The following is a 19,595-nucleotide window of genomic DNA, read 5'->3' on the forward strand; positions in this document are numbered from 1 at the left end:
TGAATCTCAGGATCCTTGGCATTTGTGAGTCTAGTATTTTGGGATGTAACTATTTCTAACACCCCTGAAGGTCCGTGATGTGTAGTCTGTAAATTGCCAGCTTCCGAGTTTGAAACAGTGCTGCAAGGTCTCAGAGAAGCAGGGTGCCTTGCTGCAAATGAACCTCTCTCGGTGCCCAGCATTGGCGTATCTGCTGGCTCCGTAGACCTCCATACAGAATTATCTATGCATATGGGGCCAATAAAATGGGTTCGAACAAGGATCCTTCCTTCCTTCCTTCCTTCCTTCCTTCCTTCCTTCCTTCCTTCCTTCCTTCCTTCCTTCCGGTTTCAACAACAGACAGAAAATATTTTGGTGCCTCCTCTCACGTCCTTTTTGCCTACTTTCTTTTTTGTTAGAACAAGGATTCTTAAAATGAGTCTCTGGAGGGACTTTGAGAGCTTGTGAACCCCCTAAAATGGTAGATAGAAATTTATGGGCATATAAATTTTCTGCGGAGGTTCCTGGGGTTTATTAGATACTCACAGGGCCCTGTGACCTCCGAGTAAATAACAATTGCTGTGCTCTAGGCAGGAGGTTCGGACAGTCTCAGCGTGCCTCCCCTTTGACACGCAGGCTCTGCAGGATACTCGACATTACCACCTTTTCTGACCTAAGACAGATTTCTCTAGTTTGCACCAGTTTTGTCATATGGCTCTGAATGAGTTAGCACCCTTGAAGGATGCAGACTTTCCTTCAGAGAAACTCAAAGAATGTTTCAAGGTCTTGGAGGGCAATTTGCAAACAGGAATTTCAGAAATGCTTTGAGATTGTATTGGAATAAAAGTGCAGGCCTCTAAGGACTACTTTGAAGAGGATAACATCTGGTCTATGGTGTACAGTAGTCGCCCCTTATCCACGATTTCACTTTCTGTGGTTTCCGTTACCTGTGGTCAACTGTGGTCCAAAAATAAAAATTCCAGAGATAAACAATTCATAAATTTTAAAATGTGCGCTGTTCTGAGTAGCATGGTGAAATCTCATGCCATCCCGCTCTGCCCTACCCAGAACGATAACCGTCGCTTTGTCCATTGTATCCACAGTGTATACAGTTGTCCCTTAGTATCCACAGGGGACTAGTCCCAGGACCCCCTACACAAACCAAAATCCATGGATGCTCAAGTCTCTTATATAAAATGGCATAGTATTTGCATGTAACCTACACACATCTTCCCGTATTCTTTAAATCATCTCTGGATTACTTATAATACAAAATACGTTGCAAATGCTGTGTAAAACTTTCTGGGAGGGAGTTCAGAGGAGAGCCTGGAGCTTGGGGTGAAGCTGAAGCAGATGAGCACAGCCTCTGTGTGGAGCGAGCTGGTGTGTACCCCTCTGCTCAGGCGGAGGGGCAGCTGTTGTCAGCGCGGTTGGAAGCCTGAGTGTGCCCTCAGAGTTCTGAGGCTTGCTGCCCTGCCCACCTGCTTCTGGGGTGGGGTTGGACCTGCCCTGGGAACTCCTTGGCTCCTGGATGCAGACTTAAACACACCTGCTTCAAGGTTCCCAAACTTCTCAGACTTTCAATAATTTTTTCATAGTGCCAATGGGCAAAAGAAAACCCGAGTTTCATATAATGTAGTAAGTATTTGTATCCTAACAATGGAGCAGCCAATTGAAAAAATTATACACAAAGTCAAAGGAGAAATATTATTTCCTTCTGAAATGACCACAATTACTGACTAATGGGATGTCCTGGGCGCTGCACAGCATCTCACGTCTTGGAATCAGACTGAACGTTGCCATCCTCACTTCCTCGTCCACGTTGCTTTCCACATGGTCCTTGCTTTTTTCTCACAGCAGCTGCCGAAAAACCCAGCTTCACAAGGAAATGGCACAGTTGAAGAGCATACAGTGCAGTCTGATGTTCAAACTGGGAGCTCAGGGGGGTCTGACAGGGGGAGCTGAGGGGGTTGAGTATTGCCCTGTTTCCCTAAAAAATGTCAAACGCCCCGTGAGTCCCTGCAGCGCTTCGGGGCCCTCAGCACCCAGCTGGAGAACCACAAGCCTGAGATTGCCAGTAGCACTTGTGTTTAAAGGAGGAAAAAAGGCAAATTGTGTCCCCCTCACGATCCTTAAAGAGACTGGACAGACGGATGGACAGACGCCCTGCCTCTGCAGTCTCAGCTGGACTGCATTGTCCAGGAGGGCCTGGCTTTGACCTGGGTCTATGTCTGGGAGTGCTCTGTCCCTAGGCAGGGAAGGGTGATGTAAAGAAAGACCTGAAGAAACACGAGAGAGAAACATCTCTTGTATTTATTTTGTGTTGATTCAGGGCCCTGTGATAGATGGCTTAAAGAAAAATGGGGTTTCCTGGCCAGTGTGGTTCAGCAGTTGAGTGTTGACCCAGGAACCAAGCGGTCCCTGGTTTGATTCCTGATCAGGGCACATGCCTGGGTTGCAGGCTTGATCCCCAGTAGGGGTGCGTGCAGGAGGCAGCCGATAGATAAGTTCCTCTCTCATCGATGTTTCTGTCTATCCTTCTCCTTTTCGCTCTCTAAAAATCAATAAAATATTTTTAAAAAGAAAGAAAAATGGGGTTTGAACACCAAGGATTTGGGGACAAAGCATGGGACCTCTGCCAGTATTCTTTTCTGACTTCATCAGACAGAGCTGGGCTGCAGGGATTTACTTGGGATGGGGAATGGCTTCTTGCCACAAGATATGAAAGAGAATGAAGGACTGATGTCCTCTCGTGTCCGTTAAAGAGGTCAACACCCACCTCTCCAGACTCTGAGGCCTGCCGCTTACAATGAAACCCTGGGCAAGTCACTCAACCTGAGGCTCAGTTTCTTCATCCATAAAATAGAGATGGTGACAGCTAGATTCAATGAAATAAATACATGGATAGAACCAAAAGAGCCTGGGGTATACATGCACTTTCTTCTTCTTCCTTCCAAAATTGAGGAACGAAGGGCTTTTCCCCAAAGGGAAATTCAGCTCGAATGATCTGAGCCAGCCTCTATAGTTTGAGGGTTATGCCACTTCTTCCTAATAACCTTGCTCTGTGTATGTAATGTTCCCTGAGTCCTACAGCCTGTATACCTACTATGCCAGTTCCTTTTTCACCTCTAAATGGCATCTTTAAATGAACAGAGTTCTTATTTAATGTGGTCTAATTTATCAATGTTTTCTCTGATGGTGATCACTTTTTTTGTGTCTTATTCAAAAAATCTCAGCTTGCTTCAAGGTTTCCTTGACTTTTGCTGATGGTTTTTCTCCTGCTTGCAGTGTTCTTCTGCCTCCTTTATCTTCCACAAGTCCTGCGAGACTCAGCCTGCTCCTCCAGGAGCCATCCCCCACCTCCCTCCTGCCCACCTAACCGGGTGTCTTTTCATTGCTCCCAGAGCTCTGTGTTCATACGACTATCTCTGCCCCTGTTACTTTGTACCAGAATCATTTTTTTCTGTTTTTTTTTTTTTTCTCAGTCAAGGATGGGGAGCTGCTCAAAGGCAAGGTCTGGAGTATATAGCCCAGTGGCACGGGGAAGATGCCCACAAAGCATTCGAATAAGTAAACAAATGAAAGCCCTGCTAGTAAATGCCCACACCTGTCTGTCTCTCTCTCTACTTCGCTGACAGCATTTCCCAGCTGTCCTTAACCTGTGCCCCCCTTTGATGAGCATAGAGAGCTCCCAGGCAGATTGTGCAATGCTCCTGCTGCCAGCAGTCTCCCAAACAGTGGAGGTCAGGGAAGGGAGGCCCTGTAATTCATTAAGCCCCAGGGAAAGGACCTTTGCTTTCCCAGGAGGGAAATGATGTTCGTCTTTGCAGAGAGCAATCTCAGTTGAGTTCTTGGGCTGAAACCATCCCTGCCCTTGATCTTTTGGGTGCTCATAGGGCATGGCCCCCCTTTGAGTTTTCTGAGCGGGGTTGATTGCTACAGGTAAGTCAGACTGCACTGGGAAGGCTGGTGGGGTTGGAAGAGGGGCCTGGATATGGAGCCTGAAGCTGCTCTTCCTGTCCAGGGAGGACCACTCTGAGCTGGTGGCAAATGCTTTTTCATTTGAAAAAATATTTATTGGGCACTGAGGATACAGCCGTGGACAAACACAAAAATCTCTAGCCTCATGGAGCTTATATAAACACTAGAGGCCCGATGCATGAAAATTCGTGCAAGAGTAGGCCTTCCTTCCCCTGGCTGCCGGCACCAGTTTCCCTCTGGCACCCAGGACCCAGGCTTTCCTCCTCCGGCCACCTGCAGGCACCCGGGACTGGGCAGCTTCCCTCCAGCTCTGGCTTCGTCTGGAAGGACTGGAAGGACGTCTGCTCTAATTAGTACATTACCCTTTTATTATTCTAGATAACAAGTGGAAAATAAAAGTAGTATGTTAGATGGTGATAAATGCAAAGAAGAAAAATAAAAAATGAAACAGAAAAGGGGGAATGGGATGAGGGGTAGTGTGGTGGAGGAAGGCTTTTTAATCGTATTTTAATACTAATTTTCTTATAGTGTGGTCAGAGAAGGCCTCACTAAGAAGATGATAGTTGATCAAAGTCCTGGGAGATGAGTGCAGGTTCTCTCAAGGGAGAATGGTCTAACTACAGGGCACAGCAGGTGCGAAGGCCCTGAGGCAGGAATGTGTGTGATGTGTGTGAGGAAATAATGAGATAATGTGGCTGGTGTGGAAAGAGCAAGAAGGAAAGTAGTTGAAATGAGGTCAGAGATATCCGGGGGGCCCTGATGATGAAGGACCTTGTAAGTCATCGTAAAGATTTTGGCTTTTACTTTGCATGATTGGGAGCCATATAGGGTTTTTGAGCAGAGAAGCGAGAAGATCTGCACTGAAGCTGGTGGTGGGTAAAGGTGATTGATGTACGTAGTAGCTTATTGAGGGTCTGTTCTGATGGTTTCTGTTTTCTCAGTGAAGTAGGAAGCAACGTCAGCTAAACGAGTGAGGACAAGGGAAGTGGTCTTAAGGCTGAGAGTTGGGGGAAAGCTAAACCCTTGGCCCAGAGACTTCAAATGTATTCCCTCTCGATTCTGAGTGTCCTCTATTTTTTATAGATGGTGCTACATTAATCTTCATGTCCTCATTGTAGAGATGGGATATTCTTCCTGTGCTACAGATAGGAAAATGGAGTATCGAGACTTACCCAGTCCCTTTATCCTTACAATTTCCTAGTCTTCTTCTGAGAAAGTTGGTGTGGGGGTGGCATATTTTTCTAGAGCAGTAGAGACATTTTGCCATCAGTTAGGTTGAGTTCAACTAGACCAGAGAGCATGGGAGGGGTGAGAATGAAGTGAACTTCGGATCAGGAAAAGGCTTCGGGAAGTAGTTGACATTTGAACTGGATATTTAAGAAAGAATGAAGATGGAGGACATCAAGATAGAAGGAATGGGCTGAACAGAGAAGCTTGGAGGCGTGACATTCCTAGTTTGTGCAGCAAACGGTGGCGGCGGCTGGTCTGCTGTGGCTGGCCGGAGGGAAGGTGCTGGTGTGAAACAGGTCCGTGGTCTTTGAATCATCATCGTGAATACGGGACCCGCTAGGTTCTTCTTGCCAAAGTGAAAGAAGTGGTTAGCCCCGGGCAGGGCTCTTGGTGGGGCTAGCCTTCGTTCTGCTTTCCCTTTCCACGTGGTGGCGAGTCATCGGCAGAGTGGGCTCCATCATCCTACAGAGCTGGTGAGAGGCGGTTTCCAGGCTGGCAGAAACAGCTGTGTCTCGGTTTTTAAAACCATCTTGGAAGCAACCAGATTTTCTTTGGCCTGGACTTGCCTAACAAACCCTCACCCCATTTCAAGCTTTCAGGAAATGTTTAAAACCAGCTTCAAACCTCTGTAGAATCCATACTGAAGTGGAGAAGGACCATCTGGCAGGAAAAAGGATTGAACGTGGTCGAGGTTGACAACCCAAACTTAAAGGGCTCTTTGAGGAGGAGGGTTGGGAAAGAGGATGTGGGAGTGATAAGTGGACAGTGAAGAGATGGAGAGCTTAAATTTTTTTGGATTATTATAATTTTTTTTGATTATTAACCAAATCATGTTTTCCTGTGGCTGGTTGAGGAGGATCCCACCCTCATAGGGACCTGTCAAAATACCCAGCCATTCTTCTGGCCTCCACAAACCAGATCCTGGTTCCTCTCCACTTGACAGGGCTCATAATCCCCTCAACGTTTTCGCTTGAAGGGCTTTCTGGACCTAGAACCAGAACCAGGGGCTGGAATGGAAAAAATCCAGGGTACGAGGTATGTAGAAATAGTGATGGAGAAAAGGGGCCTTGCATTTTGGGGGGGATTATGGGACAGACTTGAGAAAATCCTTCCTGGCTCCCTTTCTAAAGTGTTAGATGCCCACCCACCCAACCTCAAGCCCACTTTCTCCCCTTTCCCTTGGAGTCCTTGTTTTCAGGCACAGCAGAGCCAAAGACAAGGTTGTGGGCAGATAAACCAGTGAGAAGTGTGTCAGGAAAAGGGGGGAGGAAAAGAGGGATGAGGGAGGAGGAAACCAACATGAATGAGATGAATAGACAGGCTTTGCTCCTGGGTGCACTGGGTGAGAACCTGTTACTGCAGCAGGGTCCTGGAAGACAATAGGGACACTTATGAAGGTCAGGATTGCCCGAGGAGGTGGGTGGGGTAAGGCCTGCTACAGACAGGGTGGCAGCTCCAGCTGGAAAACTCTTTCATCACTATTATAGTAGCCAACTTTGGGAAGAGAAGTGTGAACCTGAGGGGATATGGCCAGTGCTAGAATTTCTAGGGCCTTTGTCATCCTTGCCTTGGACTCCTTGGCATCAGTTAACATTTATGCAAGCACCTTTTTTGTGCAGAACTTTCTGCTAAGTACAGAGGATTGTTCAAAAATTGGAGAACTAACGAGTACAGCCCTACAGCTTTCTCAGCCATGTGGGGATGGGAGGGGCAGGGTGTCAGGACACGAGTGGGATGGCTGAACTTCTTAGGAATGCCAGAGAACAGAGAGGCTGTGCAGGCTACAGCAAGGCCTGGAGCTGTTAGTTCAGGCAGAGCTATGAAAGGTAAATAAAGCCCTTTCCACCTTAACCCAGTCCAGGGACACCTGCAGGAGAGAAAGGGACAGACAAGCTCTCACCCTTTTTTAATTTAATATTTTTAAATTGATTTTTTAGAGAGAGAGGAAGGGAGAGAGAAAGAGAGAAACATTGATGTGAGAGCAAAACATTAATTGGCTGCCTCCTGCACACCCCTTTACCGGGGATTGAGCCTACACCCGAGCATGTGCGGTGACTGAGAATCGAACAGCAACCTTTCTAGGCACTGGACAATGCTCAACCAACTGAGCCACACTGGCCAGGGCTCTCACACCTCTGAGAGCTCTGGTTTGAGTACTTATAAAGTGTAAGGAACTCATTCTAATGACAACCCTCCCTGAAGCTTGTAGTGGCAATACTGGTTGCTGAGACTCTAGGACAGGGGTCCTCAAACTACGGCCCTCGGGCCACATGCAAATACAAATATTGTATTTGTTCCCATTTTGTTTTTTTACTTCAAAATAAGATATGTGCAGTGTGCATAGGAATTTGTTCATAGTTTTTTCTTAAACTATAGTCCGGCCCTCCATCGGTCTGAGGGACAGTGAACTGGCCCCTGTTTAAAAAGTTTGAGAACCCCTGCTCTAGGAGGACAAAATACCAAATCGACACTTAGAAATGGCTCCTAAAGAAGGGCGCTGGTTTTTTGCTCTAGGGTGAGAAGGTCCATTCTTAAAGGCTGGGCACCCCTCAGAAGGCACTCCCTTTAGAGACTGACCTCCGATGGCGCTCGTCTTGGACCTTGGGGATCAGGGCCGGGTGATGGGATTGGACTGTGGGGGCAGGGAGCACTCAGGAAGCTGGAGAGAGTGTTTTAAGATGAAACCCTTAGCACAAGCAGAGAGCCTTCCAGAGGCGCTTTCTTCCAGCCGTACTTTGTGTGTGTGTGTGTGTGTGTTGGGGGGGATGTGGGTCTTCAAGTGGCCAAGAGGCGGTGTTCTGCACTGGAATGGGCCCTTCTGCCCTGCGCTGCTCAGGCCCAGCTGTCCAGGAAGCTTCGTGTGGCTGCCCAAAGCGCAGCACCTCCCAGCCCTCCCCTGCTGGGGCCGCAGTGCTCACCTGTTGTCTGGGAGAGTCAGGTACAGAGCTGCATAAGGCTGGCCAGCTGCAGGCGTTGGGTGGGGAGGGACAGTGGTAAAGTGGAGAGAGCTTGCTGCATCTAAATGGGCCATTTCTCAAGTCTAGCCAACTGTGGCCAGACAGGGGTGGGCAAAAGTAGGTTTACAGTTGTGAGTACACGTAGCAGTTAATAAACCTACTGTAATCATCATAACCTGCATGTCTTTTTCCATACGGACAACTGTAAGCCTACTTTTGCCCACCCCTGTTTAAAAATGCAGACAATAATGGCAGATTTTCTGATTTTTCAAAAGAAGCCAAAAATCTGAATTTTTATTAGTATTTTATTAGTACACATCCAATGTTTAAAGTTTGGCAACTGATTCAAAATTTTTACACATAAATGAAAGGCCAAATGAGAATTTTTTTCCCCCCAAACAACCAGCTTATGTCTTTGGGTATAGTAAACTTTTTCCCCTGGAGAAAGTGAGGAAAGCTGTTAGCTACACGCGGTGGGTGGCAGGAAGAGCTGGTTTGAGAAACAAGAACTCCGAGCACACCTGGAGACTGAGGTAGCTGTTCAGAGGAGACGGTGAAAATGCTTCCACTGGATCCAACGATGGACCTGCTCCTTTGTCACTGAGGGTGGAAGAAGCACAAGGGTAGGAAGAGGGAGCGAGTGTTCATCTTCATTTGCTCACAGCTGGGCAAACTCTTGTGAAGATGGTCAGTAGTGACCCTTCCTACCTTTCCAAGTCCTCAGAGAGGGGCTGTAGGACATGTTTTTATACTTATGGGCATATAAGACCAACCTAACGCACTTTTGGAAAATACAGATTCCTAAGCCCCGTCCCACAGATTCCCATTCAGGAGGTGCAGGTGGGGCCTGGGACTCTGTATCTTTAACAAGAACCCCATCGATGTCAAGGAGCGTAAGTGGACCAGGGAGTCAGGCAGAACCGAGTGCACATTTCTGCTCCGTTCCTTCACTAGGTGAGGGATCTTAAGCCAGTCATTGACTCTTTCTGAACCTAAACCTCCTGATTGGTGAGGACTGAGTTAGAAGATGCCCGGAGGCCATACAGGGTCCTGGCTCAGGGCTGGGGCACCGGTGCAGGCCACCTGGGCTCCACTTCCTGCCCTGCACTCTAGTGTGCACCTTGGGCGAGCTGTTTAACTGCTCTGTGTTTTGGTTTCCTCTCTAATGAGTGAATAATAATAGAATCTACTTCATAAGGTTGTGACAAGTATTGAATGATTCAAAACATCTGAAGTGCTTATAACTTTAGCTATTATTTTCTATAGATATAAAAGCCTAAGCGACCATCCGACCATTTGACCGTTCGACCAGTCACGATGCGCACTGACCACCAGGGGGCAGACGCACAATGCAGGAGCTGTCACCTGGTGATCAGTGTGCTCCCATAGCCAGAGCGCCACTCAGCTGAATGACTGACCAGCATCAGACACTGCGCTCACTGTTGGCGAGCACGAGCCTCTCCTGTGGACTCTCCCCCTGTGTGCCCCTCCCCCATCCAGACCCAACCGGATCAGGACCTGCATCGGGACTGACTGGTTGCTTCTCGGTCATGGGTGTGCTGGTATCGCCCTAGGATGGGCACATGAGACTGCAGCAGAGTGGCAGCGGGCCTACCAGCAGCGACAGCAGGGGCAGTGGGGCCAGGATGAGTGGGAGCCGCGTGCGGTGCCTGGCCTGGGCTCGGGCTCCTCTCCAGCCACCTGCCGCTTCGCACACTACTACATCCCTCGGGGGATGTTGGACTGCCGGTTTTGGCCCAATCCCCACAGGCCACGCCGAGGGACCCCACAGGTGCATGGTGCATGATCTGTGCACTGGGCCTCTAGTAATTATATAAAGATCTAGTCTAGCCGATTTGGCTCAGTGGATAGAGCATCAGCCTGTGGACTGCAGGGTCCCAGGTTCGATTCCGGTCAAGGGCACATGCCTGGATTGCAGACTCGATCCCCAATAGGGGGTATGCAGAAGGCAGCCAATCAGTGATTCTCTCTCATCATTGATGTTTCTCTCTCTCCCTTTCCCTTCCTCTCTGAAGTCAATAAAAATATATTTTAAAAAAAGATCTAGCAGCATGTCTCATAATAAATGTACCTTTGCTTTTCCTTAGGTCCAATTGCTGTGGGTAACAAATAGTTTAAGGCTGCTTACTTCAAGCACTTAACTTGGCACTAGGCTGGTGCAAGTAAAGAATATCTCACCATGAGGCCGTCCTTTTACTTGACCTTGACCTGTCTCTTTCCCCTTTACAATGAGCTCCTCCAGGGCAGGAAGGAGTCTGTCCATTTTTGTATCTTGGACCTTGCACATGCCTAGCATAGAGTAAATGTATTGAATGGCAGTGCCAGGAAGTCTGAAAAACGACTCTAGCTTGTGAATGGAGAGGTTGCCCCCCCAAATACTTAGAGGAGCATAAGCTGGACAAAAACACCATTTACTGTTAAGCATCTGTGTGCCAAAGGTAGGTCCCTTATTATTGTTGCTCTTATCGTGAGAAAGTTGAGTCTTTGAAAATCACTCATGCAATGTCACTTAAGCAGCAATTGGTAGAGGCAGGGTTGGACTTAGTTATCTAACTCCAAATCGGGTGTTCTTCCCACTGCACCTTCGGTGTCTGGGACTGGGGTCTCTCTGTCACAATGCAGAGTGTGTAGAAAAGTTCTAGAGGTACCGTGTTATGTTCTTTTCTCTGCTTGTACCTCTTCAGATAGTTATAATTTGTCAGAGCTGGGGTTTTGAGCAACTTGTGATTGGTGGTAGATGCTAATTCAATAATTCCATTTTCCCAAACATGCAGTTTCTGTCCGGGCTTGGCTATGGATGGGCCTGGGAACTAACAAAACAACCTCTCATCCCCCTTGCTTTTCTAGATTGTTCCCTGGCCCTGAGAGATTGGGCCTATAGAGAGCAGGTGGGAGGGAGGACAGTGAGGAGACTATATTTGTCATCTATTCTTCCAACTTAATGGGCCCTCTGGGGTTCTCAGCAGTGCCTGCCCATGATGCCTTAACTCCCAGGCCCTGCTCTTGCAGAAGTGTGGCCAAGAGTCCCTGTCATGGCCTGGTAGCAGGTTTGATTCGTTCCTCGCTTGGTTACATCTTCACAGCATATTTCTTCTTGGTCCAAGCAAACATCAGAATCATCCACATTTTTCCTTCTTACCAAGTTGGCTCTGTTCTAATTTCAGAGCAGTGGGTCCACCCTCCTTACATCAGGAATTCAGGGAAAGAGAACATGTGTTTCATCCTGTTCTTTTAAGATATTTCCGTCTTCACTCTTTCCACACATCTTCTGCCCTTTCCCTGGGGGCTTGCCCTGGAGCTGCTCGAGCATGTCCAATGTTGTTTGGATGGTTACATGGTTATTGCGACCATTGTTACCATGGGCACAGTTGAACACTGATGCTCAGCAAGTTGATTCCTTGTAACACTGTGTTCCCTGAGGACCCTGAACACTGGCCTGGGAAAGCTTCCAGAGGCTGCCTCTTCTGTCCCCTCTTTCTCTTACACACACAGCGATATGTCAAGCACTTAACTTGGCACTGGGCTGGCACAAGTAAAGAATATCTCACCAGCCCGGCCGGCCAGCTGGCCGGCCGGCGTGGCTCAGTAGTTGAGCTTAACCCATGAACTAGGAAGTCACAGTTCGATTCCCAGTCAGGACACATGCCTGGGTTGCAGGCTCAATTCCCAGAGTGGGGTGTGCAGGAGGCAGCCAATCAATGGTTTTTTCTCAGCACTGATGTTTCTATCTCTCTATCTCTCTCCCTTCCTCTCTGTAAAAAAAAATCAATAAAATATATTAAAAAAACAAAAACAAAACCCCACAACCCTGACGGCTTCTGTGACGTTAAAGAAATTAGAGGTAGAGCATTTCATGTTGAAATTAGGAAAGAAGTATAAATGATATAAAGAATTAAGGTCTGGCTTATTTTTATCTTCAAAACCACCACTTATTTGCACCCAGGTAATAAATAGATGGCTTCTGGGATTAAGGTCATTAGTGACTATAAATAAATATGTTTAACTCTCACATCTACATATACTTGATTTTGGTCAGTGTGATGAGAATGCCCATCAGAGTAAGAGAACGACTGCTCCTGAATTGTTCAGCTTGTGTGAAGGTGGTGTCAGCCCAGCCCAGACTACTCATTCACTGTGGTTGTCTCACAGCCACTCTCCAAGACACTTAAAATAGGTTATTTTTTTGCCCTTAAGTTTTATTTTGACATCTAAATTGAGATATTTACCTACTATAAAATTTACTCCCATAAAGTATATATAGTTCAGTTGTTTTTAATATACTTACAGAATTATGCAACCATCACCATTATCTAATTCCAGAACTTTTTTTCACTCCAAAAAGAAACCCCCCATGCTCATTTAGTCACTCCTCATTCTTCTACCCTTAACCTAACCTCAGCAACCACTGATTTACTGTCTGTCTCTATAGATTTGCCCTATTCTGGACATTTTTAAAAAATGGCATCAGGGATTACCCATGTTATAGAATGTATAATGTATCAGTGTACTTTATTCCTTTTTTATGTGTGAATAATATTCCATCATATGTATATACCACATTTTGTTTATACATTGATCTCTTGGTGGTCATTGGGTTGTTTCTACTTTTTGGCTATTATGAATAATGCTGTTATGAACATCTGTGTACAAGTATTTGTGTGGACATAATGTTTTTATTTTTCTTGGGTATATCCCTTAGAGTGGATGGCGATGGGTCTTATGGTAACTGTGTTTAATTTTTTGAGGAACACAGTGGCTGCACATTTTGAATAAAGGTTCCAGTTTCTCCACAGCCTCACTGGTACTTGTTTTTATCTGTCTTTTTACTACAGTCATCCTAGTGCATGTGAAGTAATTCCTCGTTGTAGTTTTGATTTGTATTTCCCAATGTTCAAAATGTTGAACATTGTTGCACGTGCTTATTGGCCAATTTTCTCTGGAAAAATGTCTATTCAAATCCTTATCGACTTTTTAATTGAGTTATTTGTATTTCTGTCAGGTTGTAAGAGTTCTTTATATGTCCTAGATACAAGTTCCTTAGCAAATATATGACTTGCAAATAATTTCTCCTATGGGTGCCTTTTTACTTCCTTATGGTGTTTTTAACAGCACGAAGTTTTTATTTTATTTTAATATAAATCAGTTTGTCTTTTTTATTGTTGTTGTTGCTTGTGCTTTTAGTATCACAGCGAAGAAGCCGTTGCCTAATCCAGTGTTACAAGATTGACCTCAATATTTTCTTTTAGGCATTGCTTTTGTGGTTTTAACTCTTATAGCTGGGTCTGTGATCCATTTTCACTTAATTGTTTTGTATGGATTAGGTAAGGGTCCTACTTTATTCTTGCACATATGAGTATCCTAGCACCATTTGTTGAAAAGCCATCTACCCTGTTGAATTGTCTTGGCTTCCTATGGTCAGCTGGTTGAAAATCAGTTGACCATAAATGTATGGGTTTATTTCTAGACTCTCAACTCTATTCCATTGCTCTCTGTTCCTGTTCTTGTGCCTATACACACTGTCTTGATTGCTCTGACTTTGTAGTATGTTTTGAAATTAATAAGTCTGAGTGAGTCCTCCAACTTTATTCTTCTTCAAGATTGTTCTGGCTGCTCTCAGTCACTTACATCGCCATGAGATTTTAGGGTTGCCTTGTCCGTTTCTGCAATTGATGAGTATTCGGTTCAATCTTTAGATCAGTTTGCTGAATATTACTAACTTAACAATTTTGAGTTTTTTAATTCAGGAACTTGTTATGTCTTTCTATTTATGTATGTGTTATTTAATTTCAATGATATTCAGTAGTTTGTAGTGTACAAGTTTTATACTTCTTTTGTTAAATTTATTCCTAAGTATTTTATCCTTCTTGCTGCTATTGTTTTTTCTGATGTTTATTTTCCTATTGTTCACTGCTAGTCTGTAGACATCAAATTGATTTTTTAAAATATTACTCTGTATCTTGCAAACTTGCTTAACTTTGTATATTAGCTTAAGAGTTTTTTAGTGGAATTCTTAGCATTCTCTACATACAAAATCATACCATCTGCAAATAAGATAAAATTTTACTTCTTCCTTTCTAATCTGGATGTACCCTTAAATTTTAACCTTTTTCTTCCTTTCATTATTTTAGCATAAAATAATATTCCTTAAATATATTAGGTAACTATATATGGTACATGAATGGATAATTTTCATTTTGTAAATACTTAAATACCTAAATATATGTTAATTTTATTCTAGTGAGTATTAGGAAAAAATACTATAGCTTATTATTTTATGGTGTTGGAGCAAATGTCACTTTATCAGAATATTCTTACCTGAACATCCTATTGAAAAGGACAGACCTTTTTTACTCTCTCTCTGTCTTGCTTCATTTTTTCCTTCATATCATTTATCATATTATGTACAAACTAGAAGCCCGTTGCAAGAGGATTCCTGCAAGAATAGGGCTTCCTCGGGCTGGTTGTGCTGCCAAGCCCCTCCGCCCAGGGCCGCACACGGGGGTCCCAGCTGAGGGCCCCGGCTGGGGGCAGGGCTTAGGCATTTATCATATTATGTACAAATGCACACTTATGTGCCACACACCTGAACCACGGGCATGCTCATCGTCTGTTTCTCCCCACCAGGATGTGAGTAAGGGCTGTGAGGGCAGAGGCTTTGTTTCTTTCTTTGCTGGATGGCAGTGCCTAGGTCGTGCCTGGGTGCTCAGTACATATTTGTTGAATGAATGATTCATTATTTAGAACATTTTAAGAAAAGCAAGTCAATTTTGAGTTGATTCCAGAAAAATGCTGGATAAGTAGTTGTTCAGGAGGTAGACCAATATGGCAAAATTTATAAAGGCTGTATGGCATGCTAGGAATTTGGGAAATTCTAACTTAAATGGGAAGAGGTAGGACAGAGATGGAGTTTTTACCATTTTCTGTGAACTGGTAAGTTGTCTGTTAGACTCTTTTCCCAACCCAGATCAGGGGTCCTTTGAGGCTCCTAAGCTATAACATGTGGAATTAAATATATGTGGGAAAGCGGTTCCTACCACCCGCCACAGAAACCCTCCTGGCAGTGTTGAAGGTCATCTGGAAATGTTTGAGGTGCTTTTCGCTGCCCGTGGAAACTTGGCTTATAGGCCGTGTCTTTGCAGGGCTCTGGGTTTGCAGAGAGCCGAAATGACCATGACTGCCAACAAGAATTCCAGCATCACCCACGGAGCTGGAGGCACTAAGGCCCCTCGGGGGACTCTGAGCAGGTGAGTAGGGGAGCATTGCTGGGGAAATGGGGCTCACTGGAGGGGGTCATCAAGTGCCAACCAAATGGCCTGGGTCCTGAGTAGGATCCTTGCCCAAAGGTAAGTGATTATCCTCATGATTCTGACAGTCTCCAGGTGAGTAGTCTGGGCCCAGCTCTTGCTGACCATGAAGCAAAAGTCATCTCTAATGTATTTATTATTTTCTAGTTTTACAAGTCTCCATAGGAGAGAGCAAACAGGGACCGTGAAACAAACTTTGCTTTGTGCTGTTGGAGGAGCCTCGAGCTCCAGGCACGGAGCCAGCAAGCAGCAGCTGGTGTTCTTCTGGATGGATCTTTTTCCCAAAGTGGGGACAGCTGGGGGGCTGCCCCTGAGCTGGGCTGTGCTATAGGGAGGGAGGCTGACCACAATAGGGGGCAGGGGGAGGCAATTATGCACATTAGCACAAGTTCAAGCAGAAGTCCAGGTCTACAACAATTTAGACTGGGCTGCAGACAAAGCAGCTTTGGGAATTTTAGTCAGTGGAACCTATAATCCACTTTGTTGGTTTTGTCTTCTTTTTAGAAGTGGGAATGTTGGACCATAGCAAAACCACGATTTTGGTCTCACAGAAATGGCTTTAAATCCAAGCTTTAACTACTTTCCAAAAAGTGGGATCGCGGGGTGTTTTCTTATGCCCTCTAAACTCTTGATTACTCCTCTGTAAAATAATAATAGTGCTTATGTCACAGAGGTGCTGTGGGGACTGACATAATGTATGTCAGTGTTTAGCATAGTGTCTGGCTCAAAGCCGCTCAGCTCAGTAAAGGTTAGGTCCCTCCCTGTGATGGGATAAAAGCTTCCAGAGCTGGCAGGTAGATGTCCAGCGCTTGCCAGGGCTGCTCAGGTCTTGGCTAAGGCTGGATGCTGATGTCCTAGAAGAACCTCCGGGCTCCTTTATTAAAGCCACATACCTTTCATAGTCTCTTCTGCTGAATCTCAGGTGAATCTTGGCTTTTGGTACCTCCGCCACTAGAATGGCCACCTAGCTGTGAGAAAGATGCTCACCTTAGGGTGGGCTAGGCCTGTCTGGGCTGTGCAGTGCCGGGCTGAGTCCAGTGGGGTGCAGCACCCTCAGATCTGGCCAGAGGTGGTGATAGACGTTTGATTCATTTAGAGCTGGAGTCCAGATATGGTTGGTGGAATGGGGTGCAGGATATAGCCCCTGGGGAGTCACTGGCATGGATGAGGCAGGAGGAGTTCCCTACACCACACATGTAGGGTTTGGTCCCAGTGGAAATGGTCTGGGTGGGCTGTGCCAACCAAATGGAGACTGGCAGGTTCTGACTTGTTAAGTACCTAAGAGCGTGGTACTTAGACAAACAAATTGAATATTCACTCTGTGGCAACAAGACCAATAAGAACACCCTGCCTTCTGCCCACGCACCCTTTCCAACCTAGACTAGAGTTACTTGCACACTGAACTGGGAGAGGCTGAGAATGACAGGGTCCATCAACTTCTTGGGTAAAACAGATAGAAAAACTGACTTCTCCCAGGGCATGTGGTGGCCAAGGAGGAACGGGTCTAGAGCTCAGAGTCTTCGTCTCCCATTGTCTACTTCTGGGGAACCACTCTGCTGGGTTCTCACCAGTCTGGTGGCAGATGGAGACTGGGAAGTAACTACTGTTCTCATAATGAGAGACTGTAGAGGTGAAATAAATATTATGTGTGATTGTATGGTTTTATTATTAATTTTTGAAGAAATAGTATATTTAGAACCTGAGTTAGAAATTACCAGACCCAGTAGCCCTGTTCATTTTTTCTTCTAATTTCCACACTGTGGAGGGGTTGATGCATTGTTTACATTAGTCACAAAGCAGAATCAGGGCTGCTGATGGTTCCGCAGTTTCTATTTGGAATGTGTATCTACGTGTTTTAAACATTTTTAGGAACTCTTTTTTTTTTTTTAGCTTCCCAGCATGCTTGCCGTCATAACAAGATGGGTGGTGTTTGTAAATATCTGAGCCTCTGATGTGCCTAAAAAAAGCCTTTTCCAGCCTCCCTTCTAAGTCTTCCCTCCCTTCCTTCCTTCCTTCCTTCCTTCCTTCCTTCCTTCCTTCCTTCCTTCCTTTCTTCCTTCTTTAGCATTTCCGATTCCTTCCTTCCCTCCCTCCCTTCCCCCACTCCTTTCCTGGGCTTTTGGTGTGAAGTGGAGTCGTAGGCTGCTGTGGCTAGCTAGCTACACGCTTCTCTCAAAATGACAGGAGGTGTCATTTTGAAATTGCCATCTGATGGTTTCTCTGGCTGCCTTCACCCCCAGCCTCTTGGGGGTTGTTCTTTGGTCTGTAGGGCAGTAAGTCACTAGTTCATTGAGGAAGTTATTGCCAGTGAACCCCGAGGGCTTTCCTCCTATGTGCCAGGCTCTGTGGTAGACAGTAGGGGACAAAGAGGGATGATCCATTCTCTTTCCTCAAAGAATTTACAGCTTGGATTGGTGACCTTGGCACCTGACTTTCTTAGTTTGACCTTTCAGTAACCTGGGGCCCTTTTATCATTGCCAGCCCAGGAGGCCCAGTGGAAAAAGACTCCCTGGTGTGACCGACAGATACTTTGATTGGGGAGTGCAGGGGTCCTAGGGCCTTGGGCCTTTGACTCCCAGGCTGCCTTGGGGACCTCTACCTCATGCACATGGAAGCAGAGGAACCCAATGTACTCACAGGCATTTATATCTAGATTTGGGGACCGAGTGTCCTCTAGGGCATGGGAAGCTGGTGTAAGGCTAATGGGACCCTGTGGAAAGTCAATATATGTATTTGCAAGGCTGTGTCCTTAATTTGGATCAGACTTCACCTGGTGCTACAACTAAGCCGATATGGGTTAAAGACCATGAATTCCATCCCATTATTAGGTTTCTACGGGTGTTTTGCTAATTTATATTCTTTCTTTTCCTTTGTAAGCTCAGTCTTGATTTGGCAAGATATACACGAAGGAGGTGGAACTCTAACTAAGCCTTTTCATTTGACCACCAAAGTTTTGTTCTTTGCTCTGTTTTGGTCTCTTGGAGTAAGTTTCCCTTTCTCTTTGTTGATGAGGATTCATCCCTAGTTGCCAGATACGCCCTCCCCACAGCTGTTCCTCCTCCAGCTCAGAAGATTTGGTTGCATCCAATTCTGGGTGTGGGAGGGGGCATTCTCAAAGCTCCTCTGAATTCCAGAGGTCAGGCTTTCTGATGTTGGTGCTGATGAGCTGGGGTGGACTGGAAGCAGCTTGGTGCTTTGCAAACAAGGAAGTGTTAAGTTTATAGCGAATTCAGCCACCTAGCTGGTGTGCACTTTGCCAGTTGCTCTCAGGAGACTTCACAGGTGCTGTAAGACCTGGTGGGCCTCAGGCGCTGCTCTCAGCAGACTTGTGATGCCTGTTGATTTCCTGAACAGCTTCTTCACTGTGAAACTCCAGCACCTGGGTCATTGCGACTTCCAGCAAAGGCTACACTGTGCTGAGTCCTCGTAGTACATTCCTAATGGGTCTTGTTAACTTTGAACTCCCTTTCCATTCAGTCCATAGATGCTAAGAAAGGCAGAGCTGAAAAGGAGCCTTAGAGTTCATTCAATCTAATCCACCCAGATTGGGAAACAGATGCAGAGAAAGTACTCCCCAAGGATACAAAGCTAATGGGAGGAAGAACTTAAGGCTAGCTTGCTTGCGTCTTCTGTTAATTTTTAACACTCCATTCACCTCCCTGTGAACAGTATTGGAAGCTCCCTGCTCAAAAACTACTGTTGTCCATGATACGGTGGAACTTGGCCTGGCTTGTGAGGTTTTCATGAAAAGCTCAGGTCTGTCTTTCTTTCTACCTTTCTTACTGCTCTCTAATGCAAACCTTACATTCCTGCCAGTCTGGATGCAAACAATGTTAGTTCTGTCCCGCCCAGCGCTTTTCCTGATCTCCCAATTAGGAAAGATTCCTCTCCCTCAGAATTCCCTCTTAGAGCCCTCAGATTGGAGTCTGCAAATGGCACTTATCAAATAGGGCCTCATATAGTGGGTGTCTGTGTGGGTCTCATTTCCCAACTCAACTGGAACTCCTTGCAGGCACAGCAATATTCTTTTGGAATGTTAGAGTTGGAGGGGAATCTTGGGATTCTTTGGGCTCAGTTGCTTGATGTTACATATGAGGAAGTTAAAGCCCAGGTAGCTAATTGA

General features: G+C 45.8%; 1 protein-coding gene across 5 annotated transcripts in view; it reads left to right on the forward strand.

Moving 5' to 3' along the window:
- DENND2B (DENN domain containing 2B) overlaps positions 1–19,595 on the forward strand; it is a 172,827-nt gene that overhangs the window by 106,019 nt on the left and 47,213 nt on the right. For all 5 annotated transcript variants that reach the window (XM_070425344.1, XM_070425345.1, XM_070425343.1 and 2 more), the window contains one exon: positions 15,308–15,412. In XM_070425344.1, coding sequence (XP_070281445.1) covers positions 15,333–15,412 — 80 coding nt within the window. In that variant the 5' untranslated portion in view covers positions 15,308–15,332. The remainder of the gene's footprint in view (positions 1–15,307; positions 15,413–19,595) is intronic.

Source organism: Myotis yumanensis, unplaced genomic scaffold (assembly GCF_028538775.1).
Source record: "Myotis yumanensis isolate MYYU_CA2020_CCGP unplaced genomic scaffold, mMyoYum1.0.hap1 SCAF_10, whole genome shotgun sequence".
In the NCBI taxonomy this organism is placed as follows: Eukaryota; Metazoa; Chordata; class Mammalia; order Chiroptera; family Vespertilionidae; genus Myotis; species Myotis yumanensis.